The sequence below is a fragment of the Rhinopithecus bieti genome, unplaced genomic scaffold (genome assembly GCF_001698545.2).
Source record: "Rhinopithecus bieti isolate Rb0 unplaced genomic scaffold, ASM169854v2 scaffold_7212, whole genome shotgun sequence".
In the NCBI taxonomy this organism is placed as follows: Eukaryota; Metazoa; Chordata; class Mammalia; order Primates; family Cercopithecidae; genus Rhinopithecus; species Rhinopithecus bieti.
Window position 1 is genome coordinate 5,191,510 of NW_016806198.1, and position 17,402 is coordinate 5,208,911.

The 17,402-nt window shown below is 47.1% G+C and overlaps 2 protein-coding genes across 3 annotated transcripts in view; one reads left to right on the plus strand and one right to left on the minus strand.

Moving 5' to 3' along the window:
• Positions 1-17,402, minus strand: part of TG (thyroglobulin) — a 274,315-nt gene that overhangs the window by 78,726 nt on the left and 178,187 nt on the right.
• The window catches only part of SLA (Src like adaptor), a 66,459-nt gene that overhangs the window by 43,695 nt on the left and 5,362 nt on the right, over positions 1-17,402 (plus strand). For both annotated transcript variants that reach the window (XM_017875141.1, XM_017875140.1), the window contains 4 exons: positions 8,548-8,647; positions 9,471-9,557; positions 11,549-11,652; positions 14,359-14,490. In XM_017875141.1, the coding sequence (XP_017730630.1) occupies positions 8,548-8,647; positions 9,471-9,557; positions 11,549-11,652; positions 14,359-14,490 (423 nt within the window). The remainder of the gene's footprint in view (positions 1-8,547; positions 8,648-9,470; positions 9,558-11,548; positions 11,653-14,358; positions 14,491-17,402) is intronic.

Sequence of the window (17,402 nt, forward strand, 5' to 3'; positions counted from 1 at the left end):
GGGGAAGAGCCTAATATTGCAGGTCAATCAGTGATGACAAAAGTCAGCTTTTTGGAGAGATGTCAGGTTTGGCTAGATTCCGAAAGCTACAAAGAGTCCCTCAGCAACTGGTCAGAGGCCTGGGAGGGAACACCAGCGAACAATGGGCAAAGGCTGAATGTCAAATCCACCATGCTCTGGGCTCAGCTATGCTGGCCCCTTCTAATGGCCTGACCTTTATTTCCTCTGATTCCTAGTCCATAATTCTCATTTTCTGGGGTCTTAGGAAAGGGACGGTTAGGAAGGCCGGGGGGCACCTTGGACACTTCTACTTCCCACCTTACATGGTAGCATTTGGGGTCTGGTGTCCCATCTCCTAGCAGGGGTGACCACACATGGTTCCCAGCAGCCCCTGCAGCACTGCACTAGGAGGAGTTCACTGGCACAGATGGCTGCCCTGTCTGCCCAGCTTGACAGGGGAGTGGACTGCGCCAGGTTTCTGCGCTGTCTCCAGGTACTACGCATTTCATGACTTCTGTGGCTCACTCACAAAGGAACCTTCTCACTGCTTCCAAAATGGACAGGCCCAGCTCATGTGGTCTAATGGCCTCAGATGCCCCCAAGCCAGCATGCCAAGACCCAGCCACCCCACACCCCTTTCAAGTCAGATGCAGAACAATCCTAGTGGCTCTTATTTATCTGGTGAAGTAACTCCCCTTCCCAAGCCGAAAGGAAGAGGGATAAACAAAAAGAATATTTCCCAGGACCAAGAAGGTGGAACCAGATTACAAGGTGGAACAGAGCATGTGCCCTCAGGGCCCTGCAGACAGCAGCCCTCTACCTCCTGTGCCACACTTAGAGCAGCGTGCAACATGCAGGGTGGCTAAGCTGCTGCTGCTGCTGTCGGGACAATGCCGGGCTCTTTCTCACCCTCTTCAAACTGGCTTTGGTCACAGTCCCCTCCTCTGGTCATAACCACTGCTAGAAAACTGACATCACAGGGCCCTGGGGCCAGGCAGGCTGGGGATGCACCCACCCACCAAACCCATCTTAGGTCGCCACCTCTCAGCCTGGGGCAGAGGCGCAGCATGCTTGAGCGAACCTCATGAAAACATCAGCCTCCAAGACTTGCTCATTTGCCTTCAACTTTTCAATGCAAATTGTCATGAAATAAGTTTATTTTTTTTCCATTATGTGGGTGGGAGGTCACCTCTAGAACAGAGATAGAGAGAGGGGTCTCCCCACCCCTCCACCCCCTGGTGAAGAGAATTCCCCCGGTCATACCCCATTTGTGATCCAGGCAACCACATCAAGCACTGGTGGGCTGCTTTTCCAACCCCCAGCCCTGAAATGTTCCTCCGATCATTGGTCCTAACGTTATTTCCTCTTTCTCTTGTACCTACTTGAGTGAGGGAGGGGAAGGCGGTGCAGTGATGCTGTATTAAGTAGTCCCCATCTGCCTCATGCACAGGGTCAGGGTTTTTATGGAATGAGCTCCTACTCAGCTAACGCTCCTGTGGTTGCTCATCCGGTTACCCTCAAACGAGTAACCTAGGAGACAGTGCAGGTCTCGCTCATTGCTTTAGGCCAATGTGCAATTAGAGCCAGCTCCCACGTTAGCTTCAGCGCCAGAGAGTTAAAGGCTCCACAGACCCTGGCCCTGCACAGAAATCACACAGAGGCCAGCCTGGACACTTTCAGACAACCATGTTTTCTGACCTTTTGGGAGATCATTCTTCTCCCAAGCCAGGACTGTGACCGCCTTGGAACGTGGCTTTGCCCATCTTTTTTTTCCTAAACTAAGCTTTTCAGAACATTCCTGATCAGTTGATTTCTCAGGAACTAGTGTCATAAAACCTACAAAAGGAAGCCCGACTAGAGGGAAATAGAACAAGTTTCAGAGACAGAAGGCCCTCACTGAACTTCCAGTAATGTTCTGTGGAAGCTGTGACTTTAGGTGAGTCACTCGGCCCACCCCAGAGATCTGGAACAAGTCCCTCCTCAAAGCAACAGCATGATGCAGTGCAGGCACCAGCAAAGAAGGGCGTGGAAACTTCTAAAAACTCCATTTAGGGTTACCTGACTGCACCAGGCTATATCTAAATGGCCATTCCCCAAAAGTTTTAAAGTGGTGAAACTGGTAGTTCTGTAACTTTCAAATGATCCCAAAGTGTTCATTTTCTCTAAAATTCTATGCATACTTCTGCACCAGACATGGGCAGTACAGGATTTTTTAATACAACCTAGGGAAGTCCCGCTGTGGTCAGGAAATGGCATATTTCCACCTTAAAATGAGCACTCTGTCTCTCTGCTGTGATCTTTTTCCCCTCTTTGTTCCTTCTCTTCTTATCACCCTGACCTGAAGAGGCACCAACAGAGGCAGCAGCACAGACCCCTTTCTGCCCGTGCAAGGGTAGAAATAACGCTGTTTACATAGTTGCCCAGTGGAAAGAAGGGTGCAGGTGGGACTCAGGGAAGGAAGAAGGAGGTAGGGACCTCTCAAACCCAGCTTGCAGCTTCTCAGCAAGTGGTCCTCATACCACCTGCATCAGAATCCCCTGGGAAGCAGTTGCAATGCAGATTCCTGGGTCCCCCCCAGGCCTACCAATCAGAACCTGGGGATGGCGGGCGGTAGCCGCCAGCTGAATGTCCTACTAGTCCCTGGGGACCCTGGAATCCCTTAAGCTTGCAGACCACAGACCAGCTTTTAGTTCTGCCCCTGCACTGACACACAACGAGAGATGAGAAAGAGTTTATCTCCTTAGTCTCTCTGTCCTCCTTTGTAAAATGGGAATGATTAGAGTCGCTTGGTGCTCACCGCCTCCAGACACAGTCCCAGTGCTATACACGCACAGACTCGATTCTCAGAGCCCCGCGAGGCTTCTGCCTATTATCATCTCTGTGTTGCAGTTGGAGAATCTGAGGTACAAGAAGCTTAAATGACTTGCCTGAGGCCATACAGCTCAGACGAGACAGCTGGAATTCAAAGCCAGGTGGTCTGACTCCAAGGTCCATCTCCCCACCTCAGTGTGTGCCTGAAAAGGACAGGGTTTCAAGAAGCCTGCATGTTCTGGGAAAGGATAGGCTTGCTCTTGAGTGACTGAGAATGTGCCTGGCCACAGATTTAGTGACACAGATGCTCAAGTACCCTAGCAAGGGGTCCCACAGACAGTGAATCTGTGTCAAATCTTGGACCAGATCCCTTTTTTCTATTTGCGTCTAACCTCACTGCTGGTACATGAGATGGTCTTAGGCGGAACATGATCATTCAACTTTTACATCATTGTACATTGATGAACGTCATAAAATATATAACTAGCCTGAGAAATCCATGATGTCACATTGCTTAGAATAGCACTCAAGCTTTTTTTAAATAAATTAATTTTTAAAAAGACATATCAAGTAACTAGTGCTGTCGACTATGACAAAGGAGAGCTGAGTGGTCCAGACACAGCCACGCCCTGCCCTGTCCAGGGAGACCTGGTGTTGAAACCTGGCACTCAACTTCCTAGCTGTGTGCTCTTGGGCAGTCTTTGGACTTCACTGTGCCTCTATTTTCTCATACTCAAAATAAGGGAATTTCAATCTATTAACCTCGCAGGGAGGCGTGAGGACTTCAGGGGTAACCTGGGTACCACCACGGTCCAGTGCCTGGTTCCCCTCAGAGCTGTGCTCCCTGCTGCTGCTGCTGGTGATGACGAGGAAGGGGATGTGGTATGAAAACAACGGAAGTCTGAGAAGCCCTGGGTGCCTAAGCAAAGCACATTCTGAGTCTATGCAGTCCAAAATATTCGTTTTAACTATTTCTTGCTTCTGTTCTACGCTAGCTCTGCCTATATCCCTCTAGCATCTAAGAGATTTGAGACTGACCCTGAAAAGCCTCCAGGTCTGTGCAGTTCCAATCTGTCCTCACTAACATATGGAAAAACCAAGGCATGGGCAGAAAAGAGCTTTGAGGGCTACTCGGTCTCAAAAACAGCCCTTTACATATGACTAAGAGGGCTCACAAGCCTGGTTCATGGTGACCCGCAGAACTTGGTAGACCTTCTACCTAGCCCAGCTCTGTGTGATTGGTTAGTTGCATGTATAATCGTGTGTGTGTGTGTGTGTGTGTGTGTGTGTGTGTGTGTCCTGAAGAAGACATTAAAAGTCAGGCCTGCTTTGACCCCTCAGGAGACCATGAGTTTAGGCATGACTCCAGGGAATGCAAAACAAGAGGCTACAATCCCTGGGCTGTACAGCTCCCTACCCACCAGCTGCCCTGGGCTGCTCATGCTAACTCTGAAGACTCAGCTGGAGTCTGCCTTTGTCTGCCCTGTTAAGGGTCAAGTGTGGGCTGAGGAAAGCTTGGAGATTAAGTGACAAGGAGAGCTGTGTGGCTCTGTGAAGGACCCCAGGCTTTGAAATCTTCATGCTTTTCCCTAGATATGTGACTAAAACTCTCCCAGCTTTGGCTTCTTCACCCTTAAAGGATCACGTATTTTCTGTAGGGCTGGGCAGGGCACTGGAAGTGACAAATGACTAGTTTTACTAGACAGTTATAAGTGGGAGTGACTGAGAAGGTTCTCAGCATTGAAAAAGAAATGGTCATGCAGCACCAAGGAAGGACAATTCACAAAAGGGCCTGTCCTCTCTTGACTAAGTCCCGTAAGGCCTGCCTGGGTCCCTCCCCTTAGTGAATTCGTTTCCTATTTTACGCTTTTGTACATTTTGTTCAACTTGACATTCTGAAGTTGAGCTATCAGCAAATATTTGGTCCTTTGAATTTCACCTTCTGTTCTCACCAAGTGGAGTTCGTTTTTAGAGAGTAAGCAATTTTCAAGTTGACACTACTAGTTTGCAAATTTTAGAAAGTTATTGGCTAACACTGGTCTTGAGTTGTGGTCTGGTGACCCTGCTCTCCATGAAAATAATATTACCTGCCACTTACTAAGGCAGGCCCTGATATGCAATACATCACGAATCCTTCACTCAATCCTATGAGGCATATTTTGGTATTTTCCCTTTTTATTCATGAAGAAATCAAGCTCAGATTAGTTAAAAATAAATCTCCCCCCAAATTGCACCACTAAGTAGTGGCGGAGGCAGGATGTTAGCCAGTTCTGATTGATTTCAAAGCCCCATTCTGTCTCCCCAAAATTCTCTCTGGGTTTCTTCTTTCACGCGCAGTGCATATGTCTTCACTTAATTTGTTTCCTTATGTTAGGTCTGCAATAATTTCACTGACTTCCTCAGCTCTCCTCTTGTCTGCCTCACTCATTTATCTCTGCTTGAATTCAAACAAACGCTGAGCTCTCCCTAAAGCTAAGGAGTTCTGGGAGTAGATGATAATATGTTTCACCTTTACCAACAAACTTAAATTTCCTACATTGCATTTATTTTTCTGTAGCAACCAAAGCTCAGGGAAGACTTTGAAGGAATCCTGGCACCAGGCCTTGCTTAGAATGGCCACCCTGCCCCACAGAAGTACAAGCCAAACTGTAATACCTTCCCAGTGACTCTGTCCCGTTTGGCTAATGGTGATGATAAAGAGAGGTGAAATCTCTTGCAAAGGATCAGACACAGGTTATCTGACCCTTAAGCAAGAGCCCAGATGCAAAGTTTCCTCAGTGATGTTTAAGTGCCATAGCTATCAAAACATCACTATTACGGAAATTCCACAGGAAACTTAACTTTGTTATTGTGAAATTGAAACTCTCCAACCCTTTATGCCTCCCTTTCCCTCATTGGAACGGTGGTTTTTATAATGGGATTTTGCTTTTGTTTTGTTTCTGTTGGTTTTGTTTTAATGTTAGGAAAGACAATTGTTCTGTTCCACAGTCTTAACCTTGAATTTGACATTAAACCTCAAACCCCTCTGTAGACACACCATCTACCTCAAGGTTCTGTTATTGTCACAGAGGACACACTCTGTGCCTCTCCATTTCAACATGTTTTTCACAAGGGGCTGGTTCCACAATGGCCACCTACCCAGCTGCCTCCCACAAATCAGGTTTCCTTCTGCCTGGATCTGCTTTAAAACTGCAGCTTGACAGCTGTATTTAAGGGGCACTGCAGCACAGGGACCGCTCTGCACATTCAGTAAGGCTGCTTTGAGCATCCTTTGTAAAACAGGTGTGGCACAGGTTACAGACACAGAAGACACCAGTATTCTGCCCTCCTGGAACTCACAGCCAGGGGTGGGGAGAGATGGGCATTCCCCTGACAGTCACAGACATGGGAAAATGCAACCTGGGGTAACCGCTTCAGAGGAAAATCTTAGGGGCCAAGAGGAAGAATTAGTACAGCAGGAAGGCTGGGCCTCCCCAGGAGTCTCTGCAGAGGTGAGTTTAGAGTTGACACAGGTGGGAGGGGTGAGGGAGGGAAGAGCAGGGTGTGTTCCAGGCAGAGGGAACAGCCTATCCGGAGGCTCTGAGAACCAGGGCACCTGACAAGTTGGAGAAAGGCCCATCACATGTAGCCAAGGCAGCAGAGTACCACAGTAATATACAGCCCTTTCATATGTGGCAGCCATTAGTCCAGGAAGATGGATTTCCATCTTGAAGGTGCTTTTCAACCTCTCATTTTCCAGACTAGGAAACTCAGGCCCGAGAGGAGAAGGAGGCGTTCCACTCAGTGAGTGGCAAAGTCAGCCTCAGCTTCTGGGCAGATTTGCCAGGAAGTCAAACAAATCATATGCCTGAGACCCCCTTGTTGGTACAGCACCTTCCTGGGGTCTGTCCCTCATTTTGTACTTGCAATTGTGTATTTTTTTTCTCAAAGAGGACTGCCAAATTTGCATAAGCTTTATGCCCCACCGAACGTGAACTTGCCCTTTGTGAGACCTTGGGACTTCTGGCTTCAAACTTAACACAACTGTAATGCTGCCTCTACTTACTGGGGTGAAGTCAAAGCGACACAGGGAAGAATCCCTTTTTTGAATTCAGCAAAGCAGAATGTGAGGGAGCTGCCCCCACAGGCTTGGGGAAGATCTGCAGCAGGACAGATCAGCGATCTGGCTGGGCCAGCCCTTTTACATCCCGACACAATTGTTTCTCAAAAGCCCTGATCCCTTTCCAAGACTTAGAAAGCCACTAAATAACACTTTTGGTTTCTGTCTCACATCCAGAAACTCTTGCTTTTACATGGCTTATTGTCAGTGACTCAGCTTCCCCAAATCAACAATACATTCGACTGCACTGTTCCACCATGATTACTGGCTTCTAATTCATTTATCAATTGATAAGCATAACCTTCACTCAAAACCTCACTCATCTTTCTACTGATTCTACTATTTAATCTCTCTTTAGACTTAGTCTGCCCAAGAGGCTTATGACTTAGAGGCTGCAAGACATATGAGTGTAAGAGGCAGGATCTGGAGGTACGTGGATCCTAGAAAGTGGCTTGTTTGGGCCACGGAGCCCACAAGCCTGAGTGCTGGGATTTCTCCAGATCTTCTTGGGGTGAGCGAACCAGGGAACCGTTCCTCCCATGACGATTTATGTATCCTGTAGAATGTGAGCTCCATGAGAGCAGCAAGAATGGGCTTGCTTTGCTCACCTATGCTGACTCACGACAGTGCTCAGTAAGTAGCTGCCGAATGAATGAACAGCTGATGTTACCCAGAATTTTAAGTTCAAAGTCCCAGCCAGCAGGTGGAGTGATGAAAGTCATAGCAAATAATAACTGCATTTGCTGATATGGAAGACGTCTTATTATTTCCCCCCAAAATGTATCCAAATATTACCCTGCATCTAATGCATCTGAATTACGTCAAATCACTAAGGATAGAAGCAGATGTATCGCTTAGTGTCAAAAAGCAAAATCACTGTCTCTCCTCTACGGTCAGGAACCAGACAGCCCTCTTTCCTTCTCAAAACTTCATCAGAATTCCTTTCAATACACTATCAGGAAAAGTACTAAATTTTTCTTCTGCCACCCCCACCCTCAACAAATGTCCCTATTAAATAAATGCCCAGCATGGGGCCTTATGTTCTGCAAGAAATAAGTATTTTCTTTAACCTCAGAGTTACTGCCTCATGGTCCTAATGGGTCCTCAGAACTCATTTTTCCTGACACCCCTTCCCCGAAAATGTCATAGACATAACAACTCTGGGTCCCAGAGTGGACACCCGAGGCTTTGGTAATGAGAAGGGGTGTTTTTATAGCAACTTAGGTGAATGTATGTGGTGTAACATACTCTCATCTCCTCTCCTAAGGACCCTGGAATGAGGTATTATTAGTCCCATTTTAAAGACGGAGAGAATGAGGCTAGTAGACTCAGAACAGGGCCTGAAGCCAGCCCCTGTGACTCATCTCACAGCCTCTGGATTCCATTTCTCAGATGGGAACATTAGGGCCAAGGAAGGCTTAAGAATAGGAGTATGTCACTGATCCTCAGGGCTCCTACGCACACCCTGCAGGGCCATCTCTGAAGAGAGGACCTTGTTGTAAATTGGTGGTTCAAAACAAGAAAGGTATCTCCTGCTGGAAAATCTCATCTTCATACCCTCCCTCCCAAGGCTACCTTTAAGCTCCTTGTGAATAAAAAACAACCTGCCCCCTTCCCCCTTGCCTTTGTTTCCCCAGGACTTGAGAGCGACTTCCTTGCCGTGCTGAGTGACTACCCATCTCCTGACATCAGTCCCCCGATATTCCGCCGAGGGGAGAAACTGCGTGTGATTTCTGAGTGAGTCAGCTCTTCAAAACTTGTGCAATCTTCAAAACAGGATAAACTTGGTTTGGGTGAAAAGTATTTGATTTTTAGCTAGAGTGGTGTAGGTCCACATGAGTCCTGGTCCCATTACGAGGTGAGAAATTTGACCCATACTGCAACCCTCCTCTTTAATGTGGCCAGTGCTCTAGAACCTTCCATAGCTCTCCACTGCCTGGTAGATCAAATTAAAATTCCTTAACTTGACTTTTGAGATCCTTTATGATCCAACCTCTTCTCATATTCTTCTCATCTCCCACCACATGTGCAGTGTTGATGCTATGTAGGAATGAAGACTGGGAAGGCAGCCCCGGGGTCTGGAAATCCTTTGGATGAGAAACCTAAAAGATTTGCCTTCTCTCCTCTTACCTCTGCAGTCTGATTCAATATGGGCTATAGAACATGACAGGAGTTCTGAGCCCCTTTTATTTAGATCTTCATTGATGCAGATAATTGAAACTATATTTGGTTATACTGCAGAGTATAAATCAATATAGTAAAGATTTATTTTTTAAAAGCCTCCAACAGTTGGGAACATTAACTGCTAAACCCTGAAAAGCAGCTATTTCGAGCACACGGGAGGGTTTCCCAGTTGGCTTGCAATGGAGGGCTATCCACTGGACACATATACTTTAAAAAGTAGATTTTCAGATGACGGAATTTGGGTTAATGTGGCCAGTGACAGATCTTAAAAGAGGAATGTTCCAACCTGTCCTGGGTTAAATCTGATTACTCTGTTCATTCATCCTTTGGTTTTGCTATTTACCTATCTCTGTGTTCTCTGTTCTTGTACTCACAGTGAAGGGGGCTGGTGGAAAGCGATTTCTCTTAGCACTGGTCGAGAGAGTTACATCCCTGGAATATGTGTGGCCAGAGTTTACCATGGGTGAGTACATTTCTCAAATGGCATCAGTTAAGCATGATGCTTATGCTGCTGACTCATAAGGTGGAACAAAGTTTCCAGCATTCATAGTGGAAAGGAAGGCACTGGGTCAAGAAGAGATATTCCTGCTCCCAACCCAGTCAATAAGGAAAGGAGCAACCTTGAGCTAATTTATCTCTTCTGCTCTCTGGGACTCAACTTCTCCCTCAGTAAAATGAAGGAAGTTGGACCTTTCAGCTCTAACATGGTCTTCCTGGCACAGAGTGGTAAACAGCTGGGAAATGTTATTGGAGGGCATAGCACAGTGCAGAGACTAGAAGTCAGCGTATCTAGGTTCAAATCATGCCTCTGTCACTTACTGGCTGTGTGCCAGTGAACAAGCTTTTTATGCATCAGTTCCCTTTCCTCACCTGTCAAGTAGAGATCATAGCATAGAACGACAGGGATAATAATATATGACAATATTATCAAAATGTAGGGTTGTTAGGAGAGTAAGATATAATGATACATGTATAGTTCTTGGAGCAATGCCAAGCATTACAGTAAGCACTCGATAAATATTAGCTATATTCTAATCAAATACCTATCCAGAAACACACAGAATCCTTACTGCCAAAAATGCTTATGTGCCTTCCTTGAAAAATGGGTAAGATGAACAAGATAAATCTTAGAAAACTAGGCTCAACCGATGAGAAAATAAGCACCCTGCTTTCTCCTGTAGTTGTGCCTGTAAGGCCGCTGCAGCCTCCTGGGTAGCTTTGGAGTCCTGCACACCTAGGCACAAATCTTGGCTTCCCTCCTTCCATGTGAGGGTCTTGGAAAAGTCGCTTCACCTCCTGGAGTTACGTTATCCTCATCTGTCAAGTTACCGAGGCCAGAAGTTGGCAAAGAAATACACAGCATATTAGAAATGGAAAAGAAAAGAGGCATCCATTGATAAACACTAAGTTACTTCTTCATGTCCAGAGGAGGACTCTACGTGCCACATGCTCATCTTGCAAAACAGAGATAACCACCTGAATCCTTTGAAGACTGGAATTCTGCGAGTTTAATTTTAGTATTCATGATCTTAAAACTGTGAATACCAGATGCCATTTCCATGCTTAGGATGATGAAGGTGAACAAAAGTGGAGCAGGAGCTGCCATGCGAGTCACATTCTGAAAGAGATGGGAATCACATGACTCTTCTACATCAACTGCTTGCCCTGGAGCTATTCATTCATTAGCAAGCATGCATCAACGCCTTCATGCTGAAGGTGTGGGGCTGCAGCTGGTGGGAGCTGGGGGTGGTGAAGAACCAGGAGGAGTGACATAATTATGACCTTATGAGGCTACCAATCTAACAGAGGTGATCACATCCCTTAACATATCGAATAGGAAGAGCAGGGCTGGGCACGGTGGCTCACGCCTATAATCCCAGCACTTTGGAAGTCTGAGGCGGGTAGATGGCTTGAGGTCAAGAGTTCAAGACCAGCCCAGCCAACATGGTGAATCCCCATTTCTACTAAAAATACAAAAAGTAGCCAGATGTGGTGGTGCATGCCTATAATCCCAGCTACTTGGGAGGCTGAGGCAGGAGAATCACTTGAACCTGGAAGGTGGAGGATGCAGTGAGCCAAGATCACGCCACTGTTCTCTAGCCTGGGTGACAGAGCAGGACTCCATTAAAAACACACACACACACACACACACACACACACAAACACAAATAAAAGGAAGAGCAGCAGTGAAGTATGGTGGTTATGGAATTGGATGTCCCAGAAAAATGCACTCTAATTTTAACTCTATCAACTGCTGACATGGTATCTTGAGCAAATTACTTAATCACTGGAACCCTTAGGATTCTTGTCTGTGAAAGAGAGATGATGCTACCTGTCTTAGTGGGTGGAGATGAGGATTAGGTTTCAAGTGCTTAGTATGGTGGGAGGCCCATTCCCGCCTTTCCTGGGGGAGGGCTTGTTCCAGATCCTAATGGCTGTCTTCCTCCTTTCCAGCTGGCTGTTTGAGGGTCTGGGCAGAGACAAGGCAGAGGAGCTGCTGCAGCTGCCAGACACAAAGGTTGGCTCCTTCATGATCAGGGAGAGTGAGACCAAGAAAGGTGAGTGGCCCCCAACTCATCTTTCCCCGTCTGGGGCAGACAAGCATGTTTTGTTCCCGGCTGACTCATTACACGGCTTCATTTTCCTTCATCCTACGTCCATGCAAATCGATCCGATGTAGTTAAGCTCCCCGCAGCCCACACACTGCTGGGGAGGCCAGTGGAGAAGCAAGGAGACTAGAGACAGGCAGTGGGGAGCCGGCTGGGCACGGCCACGGGCCTGGCCAACATCAGGCCTGATGACTCCTGCTGGAAATTTTTCCAGCAACTGAGAACAAAACTGAACGCAGTGTGTAGGCAGCATGCTGGGCAGATAGAACATAGCCTTCGGTACAAGCCGGGGCTGTGCTGTCAAGCTCTGTGACTGATTTGTCTGAGCTCAGTGTTCTCATCTGTGAAATGGAGAGAACACCCCTCCCTTGTAAGGTTGTAGTGAAATTCAAATGTAATAATGTTTGTGTTGCTCTTGCTGCACAGAGAGTCCTGATGTCAGTTTCTTCTGTGCTCTGTAACTAAGTCAGACAGCTCAGAGAATCAGACGTGTTCTCTCACACAGTCACCATCCTCTCTAGCATTACAATTTCCTTGCATCATATGCATTAACTACCCCAGTAAAAACATAAATAGAGTGAGCTCTTTGTCACGATTCAAAGCAAGGGTCCCAAGTTCCAATTTTAGCCTTACAAATTACTAAGTTACCACTTCTCTCTCTCGAAGCCTCGGCCCCCAATCTAGACCATGAGATTTACAGTAGGAGAGTACCGTGTTTATTCCCAAATACTTCACAGCTAGGATTTTCCCAGACTAAATAATAATAATAGCTTTTTTAAAATTCAGAAGGTATCTTCAAGTTCTTGGCTTGCTTCTTGTACATTTGGTATCAAATAAGAGAAAACACACTGAGAGTACTTTCCATGCACCTAATAAGTGCCAAAGCTACCTGGTGCTAGAGTCCTTCACCAAAATGGGCATCAGCCTTGCTTTCAGAAAGCAGGGACCACATATACATGATTAAAAAAAATCCAAGATCAACTTTTCTCTAAAAAACCCAAACATGCTGGGGGACAGAAAGATCAATGCAAAAGCAAAACATCCTGTGCCTGTCCTAGAGGTCCCCGGAGGCAGGATGCCCCGACTCAGAAAGAAACTTCTAAACTGGCCTGGCCAAATGGAGGAAGAACCCAGGGTGGGTGCCGCAGCTCATCTAAAAATAAAGATGTCATCAGGCAGATGTGCCATCCTGCTGGAGCTGGGTGGGTGTGGCAGGCCCACCTTGGGTATGCAAAGTTCTGACAATGTTTTACTTGCTACCCTCGGTCTGCTTACCACAGTCCCAGTTCCGCTGACCTTACGGGAAGGCTCACGCTGGGTTGACTCATGGCAGGCCTGGAGCACTGTGGGGGATGTGCTGAGGATCAGGTTCACACCCCGGGGTGGCATTCCCAAGCCCCATGCCTCTGGCCATATCTCATAGGCACTCTAGACCTCTGTTTTCCCATCTTTAAAATAATTGGGGGCAATACCTCCTATGATCTTTCTGAGAATTAACAGAGATTTCTTGGCCATTGCTTAGCCCTGCCCAGCAGAGATAGCAAAGAATCAATCAGCTCCCTTTCTCCTCTGTCTCTTGGGTGTTTTCTACTCCTGGAACCCCAGAAGATAGAGCAAGAGAGGACCCTGAAACATGGCCTACATCCAATTCTCTCATTTTGCACTTGGGGAAATTGAGGCATATGCCCGTGGTTCTACTCTTACCAACCCATAGCAAGCCATTGCTCTAACGAGACTCAAAGAGCAAAAACCCGCCTTTCACGTGGTTCTTATGGATACCCAGAAAGATGACTCAACTGCTCCAAATTGCAGAGAAGACTAAGCATAAGTCAGAGAGAGTACAGACAAAAAAAGAGGGGGCATAACTGCAAGGACCTGTTCAAATGTGTGCTGTGGCAACACTGGTGGGACAGGGGCTGAAAAACAGTAGGGATGACATCTTGGAGTGTACTCGGGAAGGAGTCAGAAACCACCACAGACCCTGGAGCTTCAGGTTGCAACCACATTACAATCATTCCGTTCGGCCTTAGGATGTGGAAGCACCCCAATGTGTTTGCCTCAAAAAGCAAAGAGGACGAGGCCGGGCACGGTAGCTCAGGCCTGTAATCCCAGCACTCTGGGAGGCCGAGGTGGGTGGATCACTTGAGTCCAGGAGTTCAAGACCAGCCTGGGCAATGTAGCAAAACCCCATCTCTATAAAAAATACAAAAATTAGCCGGGCGTAGTGGCGCATGCCTGTAGTCCCAGCTACTCCAGACACTGAGGTGGGAGGATCCCTTGAGCCCAGGAGATGAAGGTTGCAGTGAGCTGAGATCGCGCCACTACACTCCAGTCTGGGTGACAGAGCAAGACCCAGACTCAAAAAAAAAAAAAAAAAAAAAAAGCCAAGAGGATGAAACCTGTGTTCCTAAAAACCTGTAAGGACCATATGATGAACACATCTGCTTTGACACAATAATACACTCCTGCAGTCTCTAACAGGAAGCAACATTTAAACAGAGAAGGGTCTAGTGGAGGGAAGGGCTGCGTCCTAGCATCACTGTTGTATCCCAAGGGTGGGCAGGTATCCCTACCTCAGTGGTGGTGGGCTGGTTAGCTGGGTGCCTTGGGGTGAGGACAGGTGGAACCCACTGACTTTTTCTCCACCTCCTGCAGGGTTTTACTCACTGTCGGTGAGACACAGGCAGGTAAAGCATTACCGCATTTTCCGCCTGCCCAACAACTGGTACTACATTTCCCCGAGGCTCACCTTCCAGTGCCTGGAGGACCTGGTGAACCACTATTCTGGTAAGAGACATTTAATCTGGAGCGACTGTGATGGTGGAACCCCTCTTAGCTAATTGCTCTGCGGCGCTATCTGTCTAGAATGCAGAGGAGTCACCAATAAATGCAGTGATTTACTCTTGCTTTCTGCCCATGCTGCCTTCATGATATGCTCTCTTGTTAATTCAGACTGTAAATTTCAGACTGAAACAGATTGCTTGCGTATGCTGCCTTAATAAGCAAAATGCAGCTAATCTCAAATTTGCCCTCTCTTGACCTGTGCATTAAACAAGTTAGGGTGTGCCTAGATTCACAACTGCAACCAGCTTGCACATCCTTAAGAGGGCCATACGTATTCAAGCCTCTGGGGCTCTGCTCTAGAGTATCACTCATTCTCCCTTTTCTGCTTGTCAAAATTCTCATTGGCCTTCAAGGCCAACATGAATCACCTCTGCGATGAAGCTGTAGGAGTTAGCAGTGGCTGCCTGTCTTCACTGTGCTCAGAGCATGCCAAGGGTTTCTTTCCCAGCATTCCGATCATGCTCCCGCATGGCCTGGTTAATTGTGTGCTAGGCTGTGTTCCTCAACAGGTTCCTAAAGACTAGGAATTACATTTAACTCATTTTTGTGCCCATCACAGTCCCAGGAGAGAGGTCTGAATTCTCCCAGGCTGATAAGACGGGGAGCCTCCACTGAGATAAAGGAAGCATCATGTGGTGTTGGTGGCTGGAAGAGTGTAGGATACTGCCAGAGAGAGAAAGTTGAGTTACATTGTGAAAGGCCCAAACATCAGCTCAGGAGTCAGAACTTTACCCTACAGAAAAGGGAGAAACTGTGAACAGTTGGCTAAATGCTAAATTTCCTAAAAGCAGCTCTGGAAGCTCTGTTTCTATCCCAGATCCACTCAGTGTTAGCTGGGCAGCCTGAGGCTGGCTGTTTGTGTCTCACTTTCTTCATCTGTGCCAGGCAGACACGAATAGTTCCCCCTCCCAAGGACACCATGAAGGTCCACAGAGTCAGTTCATGGAAAGTGGGGAGGGTGCCTGGCCCATAACCACGAGCTCCCATTAAATACCAGCCACTTTTACCCAGCGGAACATCAGCGTCCTCCCCACTTACTCGCATATTGCATGGAGGAAAGGAAGAAGTTGCTTTTGCTTTGACAGCATCTTCCCCCTTCTGGGTTCAGGATGCTTGACCTCACATGCTTGGGGCAACTTTGTTGGCATTCTCTTGTATATGTGGTCTTGAACTGAGCAAGCAAAGTGCATTTCAAGTAGAAATAGGTCCACAGGACTTTGGTTATCACAGCTGGCCCATGAGAAGCAGCAGGGCATGAAGCAGAAATGGCTGCTCAGGAGAGGGAGGTCCAAGCTCAGATCTGTACCTTGTGAGGCCTTGGGCAAAGTCAGCCACCCCTCAGAACCTGGGGTCCCCATTTATGGGAGGTGAGTGAATACAGGCTCCTAGCAGGTGACTGAATAAATATTAAACACGCTCGTTCATGTAGCGTGTTCAGCATAGCCCACCACAGAGCAGATGCAAAACAAATAACACATATTACTTGTGATATCTGAAAACTGAGCAGCCAGGTAAAACCGAAAGAGGAAGGGAGTCCTGGAAACAGTCAACTTATATTGGTTGTAAGAAAAGGCTGGTTGTGGTATTTGACTTTTAATAACAACCATCGGAGGGGGTGTGGAGACCATAAGTTTTGCATAGACAAAAGCAAACATGAGAAGGATGCTGTCCTAGCAAAGCTTCTAGGGACCATGAGGCCATGAGGCTACCAGGCTACCCAAATCTATCTGCCGCTGCTTGACCGTGGGGACTATCTAACCCCAGTGCAGCACTGGCGCCTTCCCGTGGTATGTTCCTGGTCATTGAACCACTCAGTGGATTACAGTCATCTGTTCACCTCTGTGAATAACTGAAAAGGTGTAAAAACCTGAAGTGCTTCCTATGCCCCATTGAGAATCCCCAAGTGGAAGCCACACGGCCACTTTTATCTCCACTGGATTCATTCTAAAGACATGAGCTGGGCACGGTGGCTCACGCCTGTAATTCCAGCACTTTGGGAGGCTGAGGTGGGCAGATCGCCCGAGGTCAGGAGTTTGAGGCTAGTCTGACCAACATGGTGAAACCCCGTCTCTACTAAAAATACAAAAATTAGCCAGGTGTGGTGGCAGGCACCTGTAATCCCAACTATTCGGAAGGCTGAGGCAGGAAAATCGCTTGAACCTGGGAGGCAGAGGCTGCAGTGAGCCGAGATTGCACCACTGCACTTTAGCCTGGGCAACAGAGCAAGACTCTGTCTCACACACACAAAAAAAAAAAGACACAGAATGAGAGGAATTGTGCACCAGGGGTTTGAATAGACATCTAACAACAGGTTGCTTATAATTTTTATCATATGCCTTTAGGCAAATTACTCGGCATCTTAGAGGATCAGTTTTTTCATTTGCAACATGGGGATTAAAATGCAATAATCTTCACAGGATTGCTGCTAGTCCAATTGAAAAAAAAAAAAAAGATACATGTGAAAAATGTGGCACCTAAAGTACACCATGCATGGTGGTTACTGGGAGAACAGAGTGCGTGGGGCATAAATGAATTCTAAAATATGGCTGGGAAAATCAAGGGCTGGGGACCTTAAGGGTCTAGGAACCCTTGAATGAGGTGTTGGACCCTAAAGGTGCAGAGGAATGTGCATTGTGATGAACCATGTAGACATGGGTGAAATAGACCAGCGTGTCTGAACCCAAGGGACAGCTGGAGGATGTCTTTCTTCTCTATTTAAGAGGCAATGAGTTGCTTTTAGAATGAGTCAATAAGATTGATTTTGGTCACATTTCTATGGCCCTGAGTAAGTTACTTCACCTTGGGATGCTCAGTTTTTCCCTCCCCAAAATGGGTATAAAAACACTGATGGCCGG